The sequence below is a fragment of the Natrix helvetica genome (assembly GCF_964273705.1).
Source record: "Natrix helvetica genome assembly, chromosome: 9".
Classification (NCBI taxonomy): Eukaryota; Metazoa; Chordata; class Lepidosauria; order Squamata; family Natricidae; genus Natrix; species Natrix helvetica.
Window position 1 is genome coordinate 4,583,641 of NC_138560.1, and position 20,936 is coordinate 4,604,576.

Sequence of the window (20,936 nt, forward strand, 5' to 3'; positions counted from 1 at the left end):
CTCATCGATTGCAGGCAACCCAAAGCCCAGTTAAATGTTTAATTCCCATTGATTGCAATAGGGGCTTTTTCTCTTCATGAAAGTCTAGTGGAGCCTTGGAGGCTAACTTGGTTATTGTAGCCTGGGGTTTCCTCTTACTATAACAGATATATCTTCATGAATTCACTTCGGCTAAAACAAGGTTACCAGGGAGCAATTTAAAAAGCAAACCGAAAAGAAAAAAGAAAAAAAGAGAAGAAACGATCGGCGTTTTTGTTTTCTCGGTGGTCTATGCTGAAGAGATCAGTGGGTGATCATGGAGAACCAACTCTCTGTGAAATCCTGAAACTTAGCAGCGAGGCCTAATTCAAACGTTGGCATCTGTTTTTTTAAAAAAATCTATGATGTCAAAATGCAATTCCTCAGCAGACTAAGTATAAGTAGCCCTCAAGCAGGGGTGGGTTCCTGCCAGTTCTAACCTCTTCTACAGAAGAGGTTCCACAAATCTACCATGCCGTTTAGAACCGGTTCCAGCTCCCTCCCTCCCCCCCGCCCGTCTGCACATCATCAAGATGAAGAGCGAGAGGAGGAATTCTGGGAGTTGAAGTCCACAAGTCTTAAAGCTGTCAAGTTTGAACACCCCTGGGGTTTTTTTTCTAAAGGGTTAGGGGTGCAAGGGTCTTGTAACTTGACAGCTTTAAGACTTGCACACTTCAATGCCAGAGTCCCTGAGCCAACATGACTGGAGGAGGAATTCTGGGAGTTGAAGTCCACAGGTCTTAAAGCTGTCAGGTTTGAACACCCTTGGGGTTTTTTCTCTCTAAAGGGTTAGGGGTGCAAAGGTCTTGTAACTTGACAGCTTTAAGACTTGCGTGCTTCAAATGCCAGAGTTTCTGAGCCAACATTTTGGTTGCTAAGCAAGAGCGTTGTTAAATGGGTTTCACCACATTTTACAAGGTGGCCATGCCCACCCAGTCACATGACTGCCAAGCCACTCCCACCTGATCACATGGCTGGCAAGCCACTCCCACCTGGTCACATGGCCGGCAAGCCACTCCCACAAAGCAGGCCACACCTACAGAAGAGGTTCTAAAAATTTTTGAAACCCACCACTGCTCAAGTTAGGATCACCATTGAGCCCCCCAAAAAAATTACGTTGCTAAGTGAAACATTTGTCAAGTGAGCTTGCCCCCATTTTACGACTTTTCTGGCCACCGTGGTTAAGCGAATTGTTGCATTTGTTATAAGTTCGTAACACGGTTGTTAAGTGAATCTGGCTTCCACCTTGACTTGGCTTGTCAGGTGGTCGCAAAAGGGATCACGCAACACCATGGGTCATCACGACCATCATAAATAGGAACCAGTGGCCAAGCGTCTGAATTTTGATCATGTGACTGTAAGGATGCTCCAACAGTTATAAGTGTGGAAAACGGCCATACGTCATTTTTTTCAGTGTCGGGGTAACTTTGAATGGTCACTAAATGAACTGTTGTAAGTTGAGGACTACCTGTATTGCTCATTCATATGAATTGTGGGTGGAGTAGAAGCTGGGTCTCCTTGTACCACACTGGCTCTTATTTTGGGTAGAGGTCTGTGGAAGGGACATGGTGGCTCAGTGGCTAAGACGCTGAGCTTGTCGATCAGAAAGGTGGGCAGTTCAGCGGTTCGAATCCCTAGCGCCGTGTAACGGAGTGAGCTCCCGTGACTTGTCCCAGCTTCTGCCAACCTAGCAGTTCGAAAGCATGTAAAAATGCAAGTAGAAAAATAGGAACCAGCTTTGGTGCGAAGGAAACAGCGCTCCGTGCACCTTCAGGTTGAGTCATGCCGGCCACATGACCACGGAGACGTCTTCGGACAGCGCTGGCTCTTTGGCTTTGAAACGGAGGTGAGCATCGCCCCCTAGAGTCGGGAATGACTAGCACATATGTGCAAGGGGAACCTTTACCTTTACCTTACAGTGGAAGGAGAAGTTATTTGCAGAAACTCAAACTTATCAGCACCACATGACCAAAACTCTTGATAACAAAGGAATGGTCTCCCTCCCTTCAGGGTGTAGCTCCAGCCTTCCATTTTCTCCTGCTCTTCATTCCTTTCTATTCAGATAACCACAACACGCCTGATTAGGTCCCACATCGAAATCGTCTGGTGTTTCGTTGGAGGAGGGACCCTACAGACCTGGCCACCAGATTTGCAAAAAGGTGTTAGGCAGGGATGTGGAGGGAAGTCCTTGCTCACATCCCACACATTGAGATGTCCTTAGTGCTCTCTGAGCTTGGCTACTTATTTCAGAGGTAGTATATTCAGCCAGTTCTGACAGGTTCTGGAGAACCGGTAGCGGAAATTTTGAGAGTGGGGAGGGAATGGGGATTTTGCAGTATCCTTCCCCTGCCACGCCCACAAAGCCACGCCCATATGGCCAGCAGTAAAAAAATGCCACCGGTTCAGGTGAGCTGGTATTTCCAAGGATCAGCTGTGACACGCGATTTAAATTAGCTAGAAAGCAGGATTTCTAGCTAATCTAAATTGCATGGATTCCCCCCATACACACACTCGTTGTTCTACTTAGCTTTCAGGCGTGCTTGGTAGCAGGCTCCGCCCACCCTCCCGGACGTTTTCACATCCGTTTTTGACACTGCGCATGCGCAGAAAGTCCATGCATATGCTCACATTTGCGAAACGGTAACGAAGGTAAGTAGATTTCACCTCCTGGCTTAAACCCAGCTAGAGTACCTGGAAATAAGGAGGAACTTTCTGGCCGTGAGAACAATCAACCCATGGAACAGAAGTTGCCTTCGGAAGTTTCATCCCTGGAGCTTCATCCCTGGAGGCTTTCAAGAAGAAACTGGATTGCCCTCTGTCAGAAATGGTGTAGGGTCTCCTGCGTGGGCAGGGGGTTGGACTAGATGACTTACAAGGTCCCTTCCAACTCTGCGAATCTATAATCTGTAAAAATCCAGATGACTGCTGGAGGCCAGCAATGGTAGATCTAGCCAATCTCATGCCTTCCCCACTGTGCTTAATCCCTGGAGGCTTTCAAGGGGAGATTGGACTGCCATTTGTTGGGGGATGGTATAGAGTCCCCTGCTTGGGCGGGGTTGGGGGTTGGACTAGATGACCTACAAGGTCCCTTCCAACTCTTTTAAACTATGTATCATACAAAGGGTGTGCAGGCTGACCATTCCCATCAGCTGTCACAAGGTGCCCAGAAAGAGGGAGCATAGGAGGGGAGGAAGTGACAGTAATCCTTTTCTCTCAAAAAAATATTCTAAAATTGGAGCTGATACTTGTGGGTGTGTCTGGACCGCTTTTCCAAGGATGACAAACTGACCGGACACCATTTTAATGCCGCAAGGATGGGAAGGAAGTTTCCCATCCCTGCGATGTGGTATGGTGGCCTACAGGTGGAGCTCTTGCCTCTCAATCGTGAGGCTGTGAGTTCCATCCTAGATAGAGGCAGATATTTCTCTCTCTGGGCACACCGAGAATACATTTGCTGGAAAAAAAAACCTCCGCATTGACGACAGGAAAGGCATCCGGCCAGTAAACACTCTTCTAGCTCCGTTCAGTTGCCCAGACTCCACAAGGGATTATGGGTCATTAAAAGAGGATGATGAATGATGGGGAGAAAGGTTGCCAGTTGGGAAACCTGTTGCCAGGTCTCTCAAGACCCAAAGTCTTACAATACAATACAATACAATACAATACAATAGTAGAGTTGGAAGGGACCTTGGAGGTCTTCTAGACCAACCCCCTGCCTAGGCAGGAAACCCTATACCGTTTCAGACAAATAGCTATCTAATATCTTCTTAAAGACTTCCAGTGTTGGGGCATTCACAACTTCTAGAGGCAAGCTGTTCTTCTTGAAGCTGCTGATGTGATAATCGAAATAATTGGTCTTCCTGGCCTCCTCCTCTTTCTTGCCTTTCCTCTCCTCCTCCTCCTCCTCCTCCTCCTCCTCCTCCTCCTCCTCCTCCTCCTCCTCCTCCTTCCTAGGGTTAACATGGCCTATCAATCGGAGGTGATCATTGACGCTCAGCCGCAACCTGCAGGCACCAACTACACGTTCAATAGTGAAGGAAGCTGGAATTCAGAGCTGTGTGACTGCTGCTCTGACATGGGCATCTGTGAGTAATGGAGGCATTTGGGGAAGCGAAGGTGGGGAGGGCGGATCCCTTGTGGTTGGCTTTACATGGCAAAAGCAAGGACCAGGGGTCTCCACGAAGGGAGTCAAACATGTCAAGATGGAAGCCACAAATGCGCAATCCTTTTTTGCGAATTGCATTTCAGCTTCTTTTCAACCCACCGCAAATCATCATCGTTTAATGACCCCATAATCCCTTGCCGGGTGGACTCCAAAAAAAAGAAGAGGTGGCTGCAGGCATCTCGCGACAAGTGGGGGGGGGGGGCGAGATGCGGGCTGAGTTCTCCAGTGGGAACGGCTCAGCCCTGGCTTGCCTTCCCTGGCAGCCAGGCAGAGATGAAATTCATTTTTTTTTACTACTGGTTCTGTGGGCGTGGCTTGGTGGGCGTGGTATGGCTTGGTGGGCGTGGCAGGGGAAGGATACGGCAAAATCCCCATTCCCTCCCCACTCTGGGGCCAACCAGAGGTGACATTTGCCGGTTCTCCGAACTACTCAAAATTTCCGCTACCGGTTCTCCAGAACCTGTCAGAACCTGCTGGATTTCACCCCTGCAGCCGGACCAGTTGCAGGAGGAAGGTACGGCCGCGGCCACGGGACGAAGAAAGAGGCAGTCGTGGGGGAGGAAGCGGGCAGGGAGATTAAGGGCTGAGACCTCTGAAGGAGGGGAAACGGGGCAACGCATCGCACTTAAGGCAGAGTGGGTGCCAGCTCCGGGGCCTCAGGGAAGGGTGATGTTAAGGAAAAATATAGTATTAATTCCATTTTTTTTCCTACTGGGTTCTGTGGGCGTGGCTTGGTGGTGGTGGTCGTCATGTGACTGTGTGGGTGTTGAGTGATGTCAGGTTGGCCACGCCCACTCCATCACAGGACCACCTCCATCACCAAGCCACGCCCACCGAACCGGTGGGGAAAAAAATTTGAATTTCACCACTGTCCAGAATCCACCCTGCAAAGGATTATGGGGTCATAAAAAAGAGATGATGATGATTGATTGATTAGTTTATAATATATAATAAAAAAAATACAAAAGATAACAATAGGAAAATAAGGGGGGAAAAAGGGAAGGGAAAGGTGTGGGGCAAAGGGGGAAAAAAGGGAAGAAACCGTGTTGCGTTCCAACTCCCTTTGATGCAGTAGAATAAGATAATAAGTAACATCAACTTTCTTACTTTTGCATAATAGTTTAAACTAGCCGTTTCTGTAACAACAAACCTATTCATCGTAAAACCCAAAATCAAAGTTTCTTCCCTCCCCTCCCACCTCAATCACAAAATCCAGAAGTGGTTTCCGAAGTCCACAAGTCTTAAAATTGCCAACTTTGAACACCCCTGAATTCCTAAAAGGAGTTTAAAAAGAACCTCTCACCCTTTTCCTTCCTTTCGTCCAGGTCTCTGTGCCGCTTTTTTACCCTGTGTTCTTGCCTGTCGGGTTTCGGAACAAGCCGGGGAATCCTGCTGCCTCCCATTTTTGCCGGGCTCCCTGATCGCCCTCCGTACAGGAGTGCGCGGGAAATACCGTATTGAGGTAAAAAAAAAAGGCGGAGCGTCGAAAATAAAAACACCCATTGGGTTGGGGAAAGAAGATGGCTGTGACCGGATGTGACGGTGTCTCTTTTATTCCCTAAAGCAGGGGTGTCCAAACTTGGGAACTTTAAGACTTGTGGACTTCAACTCCCAGAATTCCCCAGCCAGCCATGCTGGCTGGGGAATTCTGGGAGTTGAAGTCCACAAGTCTTAAAGTTCCCAAGTTTGGACACCCCTGCCCTAAAGAGACAAAAGAGGAAGTCACCGGGGTGGTATTGACTTACCTTCCTTACCATTTCACAAATGTGAGCTCAGCCTTCCGCACATGGGCTTTTGGCTTTAAAAAGTGCCTACATGGGATGCCGTAGAGTGGGTGGGCGGAGTCAGTCACGATTTCCGCTATCGGTTCGGGCGAACTGGTCCGAACTGGCAGGATACGACCTCTGGAAGTCATCTTCCCCTCCTTCCTTGATTCTCACCATGAGGTCCAGCCCTGGGGTGAAATTCTACCAGAACCGGTATTTCCGACGCTCAGCCAGGTGACAATCAGCTGTGACGCACAATTTATATTAGCTAGAATCATCAGATTTCCTGCTTTCTAGCTAATCTAAATTGTGTGACACAACTCCCTCCCCCTGGATTCCCCCCCACCCCCACCCCACTGTTCTTACCTTTGCAGACTCGGAACCAGGGGTGAAATCCAGCAGGTTCTGACAGGTTCTGGAGAACCGGTAGCGGAAATTTTGAGTAGTTCAGTGAACTGGCAAATACCACCTCTGGATGGCCCCAGAGTGGGGAGGGAATGAGGATTTCGCGGTATCCTTCCCCTGCCACGCCCACCAAGCCACGCCTACAGAACTGGTAGTAAAAAAAATTGGAATTTCACCACTGCTTGGAAGGCTTCAAAGTGTTCCTTTTTGTTAGTGCTGCGTGCATGCATGCGCGAAAAGCACACACTACCGAAGCGGTAGCAGACTTCAGGGGATTTCACCACTGTTCCAGCCTCATCACTGACCTCCTCTCTTTTAACCCATGCCTTTGTTTTCCACTCAGGGGTCTATCTGTGAAGACTGGGTGGTCATGTCCTTCTGCCCACTGTGTGGCCTCTGTCAGATGGCAAGAGAGCTGAACAGGAACTGAGACGACAGAAAGAGGTGGACAGACTTCACTCTGGAGGAAGCAAAGGAAGAGTTGAAGAAATGAAACAAAGCTAATGCCGACCGATCTGAGGAAAGAGGACAGAAGATTACAGCGGGATTAATTTTCCTACCTCTTGGTTGACTCGAGTTTGAAACTCCACAAGACAAAATCCTGCAAAAAAGAATATGCACCAAAACACACAACCATACATATATTACATATATTATAGGAGAAAGGAGGGCGGAAATTACATCCCATAAGGAATTATATATAATTATGAGTAAATACAAAGTCACACGTATCTTCTAGAACTGTGATGGTGAACCTAGAGGTGGCATGGAGAGCCCTCACTGTTGACATGTGTGATGTTGCCCCAGTTCAGATCTCCGTGGCATTTCTTTCGTGAGCAGAAGCTTCTGTTTTGTCATTTGCAGGGAAACAGAAGCTCACGAAAGAAAAATATCTTACCTCTTGCCACACTGCCAGTGTGGGGATGCCGCGGCTCCCACCGGCCAGCTGGCCTTCGGGTCTGCGCATGCGTGCATTCGTGCATGCGCACCCTTCAGTTTGGGCATGCGCACGGACAGTTTGGGCACTTGGTTCTAAAAGGTTCGCCATCACTCTTCTAGAAGTTGTTTTCTTTCTCTCTTGGGTGTCATCTAGAGATCACCCAGAATCTTGCAGACCAGATCTGATAGTCCTAAAACAGCGCTTTTCAAACTTGAAAACTTTTAAGACTTGTGGACTTCAAGTCCCAGAATTCTTCCAGGCAGGCTGGGGAATTCTGGGAGTTGAGGTCCACAAGTCTTAAAATGGCCAAGTTTGAAGAAATCCTAGATTGAACTAGATTCTGAATGCAGCTGCCTGGTGGTGCTAACAAAAGAGTTAATCTCTTGCAGGAAGATTCAATAAACAGGGATTTTTTATGTTTATTCCTTCTGTCATTTCCACCTTGAAATATATGTCCTAATAAATCCTGATCTAAGACTCTGCTTGTTTTTTAAAAAAATAACTGCTACTTTTGGAAATGGGAAGTGTTGTGTTTCTTCGGACCGCTTGGTAATGTGTTTGTTTGAAACACACACACACACACACACACACACACACACACACCCCGATTGTTCTTTTCTCTCCATTAAATGTCCTGAAATCAGTTGGTTTTTTTATGGCTACGATTGAACATTTCAGCACAGTAGCTCTGTGCTTTTTAGCACATTATTCTCTCCCAATTGAGTTTATTTATTCATTTAAAGTATTTATGTAGCTGCCATAAAATCATAAAATAATTCTGGACAGATTTCAAGTTGCCAAACAATATAACACATTTAAAAAAAAAAAAAAACCAACCCCAACAGTAATAAAAATTGAAACGCAAACTGGTTCCACAACCACGCTTCCCAACCACATTCTTTTTTTTAAATTTTGTTTTATTGTAAACACTTATACACATCAACAAAAACATACACACTTTTTTTTTCCAAAAATTTTTTATTGGTTTTTACACATATATGGGGAAAGGTAAATGGGTATACAAATTTTTTTGGCAGCTCCCATACTAGTGTTAGTAACCCATCCAGCACTCACATACACAACACTTACATACACAAAACATACACAATAACATCGGAACTTCCTGTTCCTTCTTACAGCAGATAGCTATCGGCGCATTTTTTACAAACATTTTCCCCTCTCAGTCCATCTCTATACATTTTTACACTTATAATCCTATTATTTCTTACTCTTTTGCTTATCAGTCTATGTTTGGTTATTTGTATCAGACAGTCTTTATTGCTCTTTGACTAATATATAACTTTTTCTACTTCTGTAAATCCTACTTTTCCTACCTTCTTACCACTAATTCCTACTTCTTCTACAATACAAACTATATTTTCCAGATTCTTATTTCCTGTTTCTATCATCTAACCATTTATACCATTTTCCCCAAATTAAATAGGACTCTGTTTCCTCCTTTCCTTGAACTTCCTTGGTCAATTTATCCATCTCTGTGCATTCCAAGATCTTCCGTATTATCTCATCCTCATTTGGTACTGTGTTATTCTTCCATTTCTGTGCATATGCTATTCTAGCCGGTGTAAAGCATTAAAAAAAGCATTAAAAAAAAGCCAACACCGTTCACGGTTCTTGCAGATTTGCAGAAGACTACACCACCCATCATCCCCCACTCAGTATAACTTCCAAGCTAAGCGCAGCTGGTTGGGGGAAAAGGCGTGATCCCGTTATTTCCCCCGCTATGCATTAAACACAGCCAATAAACATGCCCCCTCCCCCGTATAGATTTAGAACAAAAATAAACAAAACGTGGCAATGGATGCAAATGACTGAGCTCGCCAGTAGGCGGCCACAAAAGACTCTATTACCCAGTAGGCTCCGCGCCTAGGAAAGTAAACATCCGCGCTCCTGCCCGCCCTCCCCTTGCCACGCAGACCGGTCGCTTCCGCCGAGGACCTGGATTGGGGTCTGTTGGAGGTGAGCGAGGTTCTGTTGCCAGGGGCAACCCCGGATGCAGGAGAGACTGGACCGCGCAGCATCGCAGGGGGCTCTTTTTTTGTCCCAGATGCCTGGGAAGAAAAAAAAGGTTTTATGCGGCGGCCAAGTTCTTTTGCCGACCGAAACCTGGGAGACACACCCGATGCCGGATTCACGGGACAGCCCAATTAGGAGCTCGGTCTAGTTGGGCGCCCCATATGGGCTCGTCCTGAGAGAGGGGCAAAGGCACCGTTTGTGCCAGGATGGGGCGGAAGGTAGCATCCAGTCTCCAGCGCTGGCCGGATAAAGGCTGTGAGAGACGCCCGTGTTAGCTGTCTCTAAAAGGGAGGGTGGCTTGAAAGAGAGAGGAAGGGCAAGGAAAGAAGATCAGGGATATTTACTAAAGACACAAGAGATTATAAAATGATGTATTTTATGTTTTATTTTAGTGCAATTTCCTGATGGGAGGTAATATGGTGTAATGGTGGAGGCATCAGGCTAGAAACGGGAGGTCAGTGAATTCTAGTTCAGCCTTAGGGATGGAAGCTGGCCGGGGGACTTTGGGCCAATCACCAGAAGGTGGTGAGTTCTAGTCCTGCCTTAGGCATGAAAGCCGGCCGGGGGACTTTGGGCCAATCACCAGAAGGTGGTGAGTTCTAGTCCTGCCTTAGGCATGAAAGCCGGCCGGGTGACTTTGGGCCAATCACTAGAAGGTGGTGAGTTCTAGTCCTGCCTTAGGCATGAATGCTGGCTGGGTGACTTTGGGCCAATCACCAGGAGGTGGTGAGTTCTAGTCCTGCCTTAGGCATGAATGCTGGCTGGGTGACTTTGGGCCAATCACCAGGAGACGGTGAGTTCTAGTCCTGCCTTAGGCATGAAAGCCGGCCGGGGGACTTTGGGCCAATCACCAGGAGGTGGTGAGTTCTAGTCCTGCCTTAGGCATGAATGCTGGCTGGGGGACTTTGGGCCAATCACCAGGAGGTGGTGAGTTCTAGTCCTGCCTTAGGCATGAATGCTGGCTGGGTGACTTTGGGCCAATCACCAGGAGGTGGTGAGTTCTAGTCCTGCCTTAGGCATGAATGCTGGCCGGGTGACTTTGGGCCAATCACCAGGAGATGGTGAGTTCTAGTCCTGCCTTAGGCATGAAAGCCGGCCGGGGGACTTTGGGCCAATCACCAGAAGGTGGTGAGTTCTAGTCCTGCCTTAGATATGAAAGCCAGTTGAATGACTTTGAGTGAGCAAAGTTTTCCTTCTATATCCAAATATATATTTATGATATGATCTTCTGGATAGCTCTAGATATTACCATGAGGATCAGTTTTGAGCCTCAAACAACCAGCGTTGTGCCTGACTCCCTTATCTCTCTTTCTATACAGCTTCTCCGTCTTAATTTACCATGGCTGGTAAAACTGGACAAGAACATCTCTTTAATGCAGCCACTGAGGTCGAGACAACCGGAGCGCTGTTGAGCAACAAGTAAGTTATGACAAGATCATTTTGCTTTTTCTAGCCGGATACCCTTAAAGCGTTGAATACAACTCCTATCCTCCTCAGCCATCACAGCTAAGAGGCATTGTGGGGGTCCCTGATGCTGTCGGAGCTTGGTTGTTTTCTTGCAGACGTTTCATTACCCAACTAGGTAGCATCATCAGTGCTAGAAGGGGATAGGATTTGCTTTCATTTTATATACTAGTGGCTTGCCCTGTCAATGTTGGTGGGAGTGGAGTTGATGGTTCCTTGATTGGATTGTTGTTTACTGTTGGCTTGTTTGTCTGGGTTGGTAGTTCCTGGATTGGGGTATTGTTTGTTTTTTGACTGTTGGTCTAATGTTAATGTTGGTGTTAATTTCTGTTCAACTGGGTGTTGATTGCTGGTGAGAAGATGTTTGGGTCTTTTTGTTTCCCTTTTGGCATTTGATTGTCTCTTTTGAATGGTATATACATGCTGTTTATCTCTATGTGCCTGTTGATGGCCATTTTGTCTGAGTGAAATTCCTTAAGAGGAATTGTAATTTAACACTCTTGAGGACAACGGAGTTGGAACACTGCTTTTTAAAAATAGCTGGGGAACTGACATGTCTATGGAGATATTCATCCAGGTCATGGTGGTCCCAAAGTTGCTTTTCAAAAGGCAGCTGGATTCCCCCCCCTTTCCTCCCCCCATGTTTATGTGAAGACCATTCTTCTAATTCTTTCGTGGCCTTCTGACTTTGTCCCTTCTAGGATCAACATCCCAGCACTCTTGCCCCAAGGCCCAGCTAAGGAATGGCTAGATCAGCGTCGGGCTACCATTCGCCCCTGGGCCAACTTTGTGGACCAGAGGCGCTTTGCAAAGCCTCAGAATTTTGGGGTACTGTGTAAACGGCTTGTCCGCAACGTGGAATATTTCCAGAGCAATTATGTCTTTGTCTTCCTAGGACTTATCGTCTATTGCCTGTAAGTAGATTTCATTGCTTCCTTGTTTACTTGTGTGGATGATGAATTCTCCTGATTCTGTGCTGCAAATATCACTGAGGATAGCAATAGCACTTACTTATACACCACTTTTGTCAGAGTGTGCACAGCGTGACTACTATTTTGAGACAACCCAGCAGTACACAGTACACAGGGGTTTCGTCTTTCAAACTGTGGTTTAAATACAGGACTTACATATACATACATACACGTGTCAGGAAAATACTAGGCAAGCAATCAATCTTCAATTCTACATGGAGAACTACAATGGAGAGAGATACACGAGGGGAGAGAGAGAGATGCCCTCACATGTCCTCTCTTATATATACAGCTTCTCAAAGTGGCAGTAGCCCTGCTGACTCATTCCCATTTCATCATCCTGGTTTACAGCCTTACAGCAGCTGGTATTAAATCATCATTACCCTGACAGCTTTACACTGTTTTACAACTCTCTCTAAGCGGTTTACAGGAGTCAGCCTCTTGCCCCCAACAATCTGGCTCCTCATTTTACCCGCCTCGGAAGGATGGAAGGCTGAGTCCACCTTGAGCCTGGTGAGATTTGAACTGCTAAATTGCAGGCAGACGTCAGTCAGCAGAAGTAGACTGCAGTACCGCACTCTAACCACTGTGCCGCCACAGCACACAGGCCTTCCACAGACCTTCATTTGTGCAGTGAAAGTTCCCGAAGCCCAGGGCAATCCCTTCAAAAATCCAACCACCTTTGTCAGCCCCGAGCGGGCAATCAAAACTCTGCTCCTTCGACATACGCATTTCAGGAAGACGCTTCTAGCCCCCAATTGTGGGAAAAGACAAATGGGAAATGTGTTCACCTAACTTCCCTCCCGTAGTTTGCGCCTGTGGGCTAAGCTGTGGGTTAAAGACCCAAAGAGATCAGCCAAAGAGTCCCATTCTGTGCATAAGGGGGTGAGGAAGGGTCAAACCACAACACTTATGTCATGAGCAAAAAATGACAATTGACATTCTTGCATCAGATGCTGGGATGCAATAATATACAGTGACGTTACCTTTGCATTGTGACATTTCCACATGCATTTTGTTATCTTGAGGTAACCTCAGTTTGCTACAAATGCCTGACTCTGTTCCTGATTCAGTGCTCATTTGGATAAAATTCTGTCTACAATATACATCAAGGAAAAGGATTCTGAGTGGCCTATACTCAGGCGCGTTAGGGAGCATTCAGAGCCTAGTACATAATCCACCTTTTGTTCCCAGGCATGTACAATTTTAGTTTGCAGAGCTTTTAGAAAATAGCCACCAAGGAAACCTGTAAAGGAATTAATATACTACCCAAATATACAAGTAGTGATTAGGGGATTGGAGGCTAAAACATATGAAGAACGGTTGCTGGAACTGGGTATGTCTAGTTTGATTAAAAGAACGACCGGGGGTGATATGATAGCAGTCTTCCAATATCTCAGGGGTGCCCCAAAGAAGGGGGAGTCAAACTATTCTCCAAAGCACCTGAGGGCAAAACAAGAAGTAATGGGTGGAAACTAATCAAGGAGAGAAGCAACTTAGAACTGAGGAGGAATTTCCTCTCAGTGAGAACAATTAATCAGTGGAACAACTTGCCACCAGAAGTTGTGGGTACTCCAACACAGGAGGTTTTTAAGAAGAGATTGGATAACCATTTGTCTGAAGTGGTGTAGGGTTCCCTGCCTGAGCAGGGGGTTGGACTAGAAGACCTCCAAGGTCCCTTCCAATTCTGTTTTGTTCTATTCTACTCTATTCTGTTTTATTCTATTTTTGTATATGTACAAACGTCTTCCCTTCTTAGTTACAATGGGTTTGGCCAGGTTTTTATTAATTCAATTTTAATTCCATGGAATTAGCAAGGAAATGAACGTGCTCCCCCACCATGTTGTTTCATGATGCATTTAACCCCACTGGTCTTTCCTTCCCACCTGTTAGCATCACCTCACCTTTACTTCTGATTGCACTCGCTGTGTTCTTCGGGGCCTGTTACATCATGTACTTGAAGACCCAACAGTCACAGCTTGTTCTTCTTGGTAAGTAGCAACCTTTTGCTCCCGCGGGGCTTTGCTGGATGGGGAATTCTGGGAGCTGAAGTCCTGCAGGCTTTAAGTTGCCAAGGTTGGAGACAATAAAAGTCTTCGAAAGCTACAGTTCCAAGAATAACTAGCAGATGGTGCTGTACCAACAAGAACAGTGTCCATCTTGCACAAATTTCCATACTTTGCTAGGCTCCAGCCTTCTCGTGTATTTCTAAACCAGAGAAAGCAAAGATGTGACCTCAAAAGCTGGCATCTCTTCAGTCAAGCATTCAAGGCTGCCCCCTTCTCTCTCTCTCTCTCTCCCTCTCTTTTTTTTAACAATTGAAGCCCAGCCTGCTTTCTAATTGAACTGTCTTTCCCTCTAGGGCGAGAACTCAGCACAGCCCATCAATACAGTCTGGCCGGAGCTGTCTCTTTTCCTTTCTTCTGGCTGGCGGGCGCTGGCTCAGCCGTCTTTTGGGTGCTGGGTGAGTAAACAGGAAAACGCCGTTCCGGGTGGACTCCCCTCCTCTGCCTGCAGGCTCCTTGGGGCTCTCTGAGTTTGGAGGGTTTCTTGTAGACGTTTCGTTCCCAAACTAGGTAACATCATCAGCGCTAGGAGGGAGTGGGGGTTTGCAGATTGGAGGAGAAGGAGAAAGTGAGGAGGAAAAGGAGGAGGAGGAGGAGGAGGAGAACATCAGTGGGGTCCCTGATGCTCTCTGAGCTTGTTGGTTTTCTTGCAGACGTTTCATTCCCAAACTAGGTAACATCATCAGTTCTAGAAGGGCGTGAGGTTTGCAGAATGGAGGAGGAGGAGAAAGTGAGGGGGAGGGAGAGGAGCTCAGTGGTGAGAGCACTGATGCCTTCTGAGCTTGGTGGTTTTCTTGCAGATGTTTCATTCCCCCACGAGGAAACATCAACACTGCTAGCAGAAAACCACCAAGCTCAGAGAGCACCAAGGGCTCCCCAGTTCAACTCTTGAGCTACAAATATTCTCTATTGTCATTACTCCTCTGTCTTTGCTCATATTTTGAACCATGCATGTTTGATGGCCTTAATCCAGTTTTGATTACCGTTGATGGTCCCTAATTAGGGCTTTGGGGTATTTTCATTGTTGCCACAGCAACCATTGCAAGCCTAATTGTAAAATTCAGTGTTCCAATTTTCTTCTCCTGTTGCTTCTTCCTTGCAAAAGAGCACCTATGCCGATTTCTGTTTGAAAAAGGGGTGAACGACTTAACTTGACATAGGTCCTTCTCAGGAACTGTAGCCCCGTTAAATCCTGCTCTCTGGGATTCTGTTCCATCATACCGTGTGTTTGAATCTTTCCTTTCCTTCCTTTCCTACTCTGGTTCATCCAGTTTTTAACCCTAAGACAGGGGTGTCAAACTCAAGGCCCACGGGCTAGATCTGGCCCATGGGATGCTTAGATCTGGCCCCTGGGGCTGCCCTGGAAATGAGCATGCAGGAAAGGACAGGAAAGGGGAAAGGGAAAGAGAAAAGAAAAAGAAGGGAAGACAGGAAGAGAGCAAGGAAGGAAAAATAAGGAAAAAGGAGAAGGAAAAGGGAAGAAAAAGAAGAAAAGGAAGGAAGGAAAAAGAAGAGAAGGAAGGAGAATATAATGAGAGAGAGGGAGGGTCTCAGGGAAGTCCTGCCTTAGCACTTGGACACCACAGATGCCCCTGACGCGAGTGACATCGAGGTGGCCACGCCTACCCTGCCCATCCCAGCCATGCCTGCCCCCCTCCCCCAAGGTCAAACACAATCCTGATGCAGCCCTCCATGAAATCAAGTTTGACACCCTTGCCCTAAGAGATGCTTAGGAGCTCTTAAGACAAAAGTCCCATCCCTGTGAACCTGAGACGAGGACAAGCTAGATCGCCCCATAGCCTCCTTTCCCATGGTTTCTCCTATCGTTCTCTGCAGGCGCCACCTTGGTCGTCATTGGTTCGCATGCCGCCTTCCACGAGCTGGAATCCTCCGAGACTGATGAGCTGCAGATGGAACCGGTGTAAAAAAGCTGCAGAACTTCCCCATTGGCTGTTACGTTGCCTGTGTATCCCAATCGCTGCTATTTCATTCAATGTCGATATGCCGACTTAAGTTGCAATGCCCTCCGAATCGTGAAAACTCCCCGTGGCTGCCCTAGATCGAGGATGTTTTTTCGTTTCTGATTTTTCCCCCCAGATATTTCTCCATCTCTGAAGGTCTAATTCCCAGTAGCCGTGTTTTTTTTTTCATTGCGTCTATAGTAGATTGCTGCTGTTAGATACTTCCCTTTGTAGGTATTTAGATCCCCTCCTTGCTTTCCCAATAGCTTAGAAGCCCCACATGCGCTCCGCCTCCTCCTGCCTGATTGGCTACATTAAAGAAAACGGTGACATTAACCCACTCCTCCTTGTGAGTGTTTTAACGTATATACCGCCCAAGGTTGCAGTGACCCACAGGATGACATCAAGCCTTATATACCGGACGACTCCGCCGAGTTCCCAGACTCCCAAGGTCGGCAGCTTATTCAGCAACGCTGCGTCAAAATGACATCTCGCAGGCGTTGTGCAACGCTGCCGCGTTGATCTGCCAGAGATGGGACATAGGAAAAGCAAAGCCATCAAGCTGGGTCTCTTCACTATGACCCTTCAGTAAATTAATCCAGGCGCTTGACATTGGCTCGTTTTTAATAGCTGGGGGCGTTTTGATATTCAAGCATCGTTAAGGCTGGTTCACACGGGACATAACGAAGAGGCATCTTCTCTGATGGAAATCTCTTCAAAATGTACAGGAGAGACCTTATTATTTTTTTAAAGCTCCCGTTTCTCTTCTGCAGTATTACTACCTCGATTGAGTATACGGGTAGCTTTCGACTTACAACAGTTCATTAAATGACATGTTGTGGCCTGTCGGCTGCTGGCAGTAATTTTTTGCACGCCAAACCACCCCTGCTGTGAAGCCATTACCAAGGCAATTCTACTACACTGTACAGTAGGAGCCATTTTACGGCAGTACAGTAGAAGCCATTTTAAGGCACAACAGGCTGTATCTTAACAGAACATCCCCTCCCCAAGGGGTGTTAGGGGTATCTTACCCCCACAGTATTTTTTTCCCAGAGAGTAAGACATCTGTGTACCACGTTTGGTTGAAATTGCTCAAGGAACATACATCATACAGCCATTTTTATATATATAATAAAGATGGGATATAAATAAATAAACAAACAGGGAGTATTTCAGGAGAGGCACAAGAAAGATGGCTTAATTATTTCCAATGAGGGGTGATTTTCTTTCAAGAGCACTCACATAGGAACACAACAAGATTCCCCATCCGGGTGTAAGTGGGATGTGCGATTAATGGTTTTCCTTGGGGCTGCCAGAAATAGGGTGCAATATCTGGAATGACCACCAGATGGCAAAGGATTCATTGTACCGTGGTTATTTAAATGTGGGTAGCCCAACATATTCAAAAAATGGGCGATGGTGGAGATATTTACGGGCCTTCCTCCCGTTACATTAACAATTTCCAAATAATATGAAAATATAATTCCCTTTCTTCCTTTTGCAATGGACATTGTTTTTTTCCTTGCAACCAGTGCCCTGTTTCTCAATCCTGATCATTTGAAGATGGGTGGGCTTCAACTGCACAGCTGGCTGGGGAATTCTGGGAGTTGAAGTCCACCCATCTTCAACAACCAAGGTTCAGGAATTCCGTTCCAATCACTTACTACTGACTTCCCAATCAGGTGTCCACCAATTGTGATGAGCTACACCAGCACCCCACCCCAGTTGTTAACACGCTAGGGTTGCAATTCTGGAGTTCTTATTCTTCCTTCCTAGATGGCAACATTTTGGGAAAGCCAGCATCTTGAGGGGGGGGGGTGTCTATTTTTGAATCAAATGGGATAAAGGTAAAGGTTTCCCTCGCACATAAGTGCTAGTTGTTCCCGACTCTAGGGGGCGGTGCTCATCTCCGTTTCAAAGCCGAAGAGCCAGCACTGTCCGAAGACGTCTCCGTGGTCATGTGGCCAGCATGACTCAACGCCGAAGGCGCATGGAGCACTGTTACCTTCCCACCAAAGGTAGCCCCTATTTTTTCTACTTGCATTTTTTACGTGCTTTCGAACTGCTAGTTTGGCAGAAGCTGGGACAAGTAACGAGAGCTCACTCCATTACATGGCTCTCGGGATTCGAACCGACGAACTTTCTGCTCGAGAAGCTCAGCATCTTCACCACTGAGCCAAGTCCATTCAAAATGCGGCATTTTTTTTATCAGAACTCGTTCCAAAACAAGGGTGGTAATTGGCTTATTTTTAGCACGTAAAGCAGCCGAGGAAAATCTGCGGCTACTCAACGTTGGGGCCATCTGCATCTCTCCCCCCTCCTTCCCCCCCCACCACATTATTCTCCTGTTCAGCCACAGGAAATCAGGTGAAATGGTGGCCTGCTTTTTTTTTTAAAAAAAAAAACATCTATTCCTGCTCTTCTCCTTTCAGTGGTCACCATTCTTGCATTCCAAAAGGATGGAACTTAAAAAGCCATTTTCCTTCCTCCACCCCCACCTCTTTCCTCCGTCCTTCGCTCTGCAATTCCCCCTGTGCTTCTTCACTCTTTCCATGTCACACCATTTCCATTTATAGAGCTGTTTCATCTCTGACCGTGACTCAGAGGCACAAGAGTTGGTGGGATTCATATAAGCAGCTCTTCAACGCCCCAAGAAGGGTGGGATTTGCAAGGCCTCTCCGTTAATCCAGGCAGGAGGACATCATCATCATCTCCATGGTAGCCTGTGTCTTATTTTCCATCCTTCCGCTCCCTTGTGACCATCTCCTCCTCCCTCCCACTCCTGATGGGGGGAAAAAAACCCTCCCCATCCTAATCCAATTACAGGAACCGCATTAAAGCAGTATCTTAATGCAGCAGACTGCTAAGACAAGAAGGGTGGAGGGAAAAATAGCCTTCAAGGGAAACTAAGGTGGAACCTTGAAAAAGATCCTAGAGTCGAAATGCTAGAAGGCTAACAAATATTAATTCCCTCTAAGCGTTTTTCCTCCTTAGAGACAGATGAACAGAGTTGGAAGGGACCTTGTAGGTCATCTAGTCCAGGGGCCTTCAAACTTGACAGCTTTAAGACTTGTGGACTTCCAACTCTCAGACCTCCTCCTCCAGTCATGTGAGTTTAGGAATTCTGGGAGTTGAAGGAGAAAATGCGACTCACTTCAGTAACAGAGTGGTCAACGCCTGGAAGGCACTACTTGAGACTGTGGGTTTCTTTCCCAAACCCCCAAAACTTTAACCTTAGTCTGCCTACGGTCGACCTCACCCCATTCTTAAGGGGTCTTTAAGGGGCGTGCATAAGCGCACCAGCTTGCCTACCGTCCCTGTCCTAATATTCCTTGTACCCGTATACATTTCATGTATTCATAATCATGTCTATACTTCTATCGGTTATCTAATTCATACTTGATGAAATAAATAAGTCCACAAGTCTTAAACTTGCCAACTTTGAAGACCCTTCCTTGATCAGGGGTGAAATCCAGCAGGTTCTGACAGGTTCTGGAGAACCGATAGCGGAAATTTTGAGTAGTTCGGAGAACCGGCAAATGCCACCTCTGGCTGGCCCCAAAGTAGGGTGGGAATGGAGATTTTATAGTATCCTTCCCCTGCCATGCCCACCAAGCCACTCCTACAGAACCGGTAGTAAAAAAAAATTGAATTTCACCGCTGCCCTTGATAGAGACTAGAGAAAGAGTGCAGAGAAGAGCAACAAAGATCATTAGGAGACTGGAGGCTAAAACATATGAAGAACGGTTGCAGGAACTGGGTATGTCTAGTTTAATAGAAAGAAGGACCAGGGGAGACATGATAGCAGTCTTCCAATATCTCAGGGGTTGCCACAAAGAAGAGGGAGTCAAACTATTCTCCAAGGCACCTGAAGGCAGGACAAGAAGCAATGGGTGGAAACTAATCTAGAAGAGAAGCAACTTAGAACTGAGGAGAAATTTCCTGACAGTTAGAACAATTAATCAGTGGAACAGAAATTGCCTCCAGAAATTGTGAATTCCCCAACACTGGAAGTCTTTAAGAAGATGTTGGATAGCTATTTGTCTGAAACGGTATAGGGTTTCCTGGCTAGGCAGGGGGTTGGACTAGAAGACCCCCAAGGTCCCTTCCAACTCTGCTATTGTATTGTATCGTATTGATCTAATCCAACACACCCACAAGCCTCACCCAAGCAGACCCTACACCAGGGGTGTCCCCAGCCAGCATTTCACGGGTAAATTGTCCTCCCTGTTAGGAAGCATCTCCTTCATTCCAGGTTGCTTCTCTCTTTGATGAGTTTCCATCCATCGTTATTGTTTGTTTGTTTTTTGTCCTGGACTGCTGGAGCTTGGGAAAATGAGTGGGCCCAAAAGTTGATTTGGCTGAAGATAACCCTATCTAGTTTAGAGCTCACTATAAAGGGGGGGGGGGAAACAAGGGCAAACAAGCTTTATCATTGGAAGCTTTCAAGAAGAGACTGGACTGCCATCTGCCCAAATGGTGTAGGGCAGGGGTGTCCAAACTTGGGAACTTTAAGACTTTTGCAGGACTAGAAGACCTCCAAGGTTCCTTCCGGCTCTATTCTGATCAAAACGTAATCCCGAGGCAGGGATTACATATTTCCCCCACATTGGCTGCCATTCAGAGCCACGCAAGATTCTTGAACAAACACAATTTTCAACCCCAGCTTCACATTCTGCAGAATCAGGACTCTGCAAACCACTTAAGGAGTAGCTGGCTCTAGGTTTTATTTATTGTATTGTATTGCTTTTTTTTAATTTAGAGAATTTATATGGCCGCCCAGTCACTTTCAATGTCTCCAGGTGGCTTCATTATAACCATAATATTTGCATCCTGTTTTTCATTGCATGGAAAGCCTTTGGAGAGCCGTGTTCAAATCGTATGCCCTAGAGATCACAGTTGTCTTCAAATGGAACACCTATTTTGTTTTTCTTCAAACGATTTGCTTTGATCCAGCGCAACCCATAATTTTATTATGTACATCCCTTCTTACTGCATTACAGGTAGATGGGAGTGTCCCGCCAGTGGCCAGCAGAGCTGGCAGCAGATTCGGACAGTGAGGAGATTGGGGAGGAACGTGGGCCAGTCCTGGAGTCTGGGGAAGGCTCTGATGAGGACTCTGTGTCGGAGGCAGAGAGAGGGCCAG

The 20,936-nt window shown here is 46.6% G+C and overlaps 2 protein-coding genes across 4 annotated transcripts in view; both read left to right on the plus strand.

Moving 5' to 3' along the window:
* CNFN (cornifelin) overlaps positions 1-7,771 on the plus strand; it is a 108,493-nt gene extending 100,722 nt beyond the window's left edge. For both annotated transcript variants that reach the window (XM_081961742.1, XM_081961741.1), the window contains exons 2-4: positions 3,973-4,103; positions 5,509-5,645; positions 6,698-7,771. In XM_081961742.1, the coding sequence (XP_081817868.1) occupies positions 3,980-4,103; positions 5,509-5,645; positions 6,698-6,784 (348 nt within the window). In that variant the 5' untranslated portion in view covers positions 3,973-3,979 and the 3' untranslated portion in view covers positions 6,785-7,771. The remainder of the gene's footprint in view (positions 1-3,972; positions 4,104-5,508; positions 5,646-6,697) is intronic.
* A 1,372-nt stretch (positions 7,772-9,143) lies between these two features.
* Positions 9,144-16,126, plus strand: RABAC1 (Rab acceptor 1). 2 transcript variants are annotated; one of them, XM_081962582.1, is made up of 6 exons: positions 9,144-9,271; positions 10,648-10,747; positions 11,494-11,706; positions 13,657-13,754; positions 14,126-14,227; positions 15,666-16,126. In XM_081962582.1, the coding sequence occupies exons 2-6, from the start codon at positions 10,668-10,670 to the stop codon at positions 15,752-15,754; spliced, it is 582 nt and encodes a 193-aa protein (XP_081818708.1). In that variant the 5' UTR covers positions 9,144-9,271; positions 10,648-10,667; the 3' UTR covers positions 15,755-16,126. The 2 variants fall into 2 exon arrangements, with proteins under 2 accessions (XP_081818708.1, XP_081818709.1); XM_081962583.1 differs by lacking the exon at positions 9,144-9,271 and adding an exon at positions 9,422-9,546.
* Positions 16,127-20,936: the final 4,810 nt, after the last annotated feature.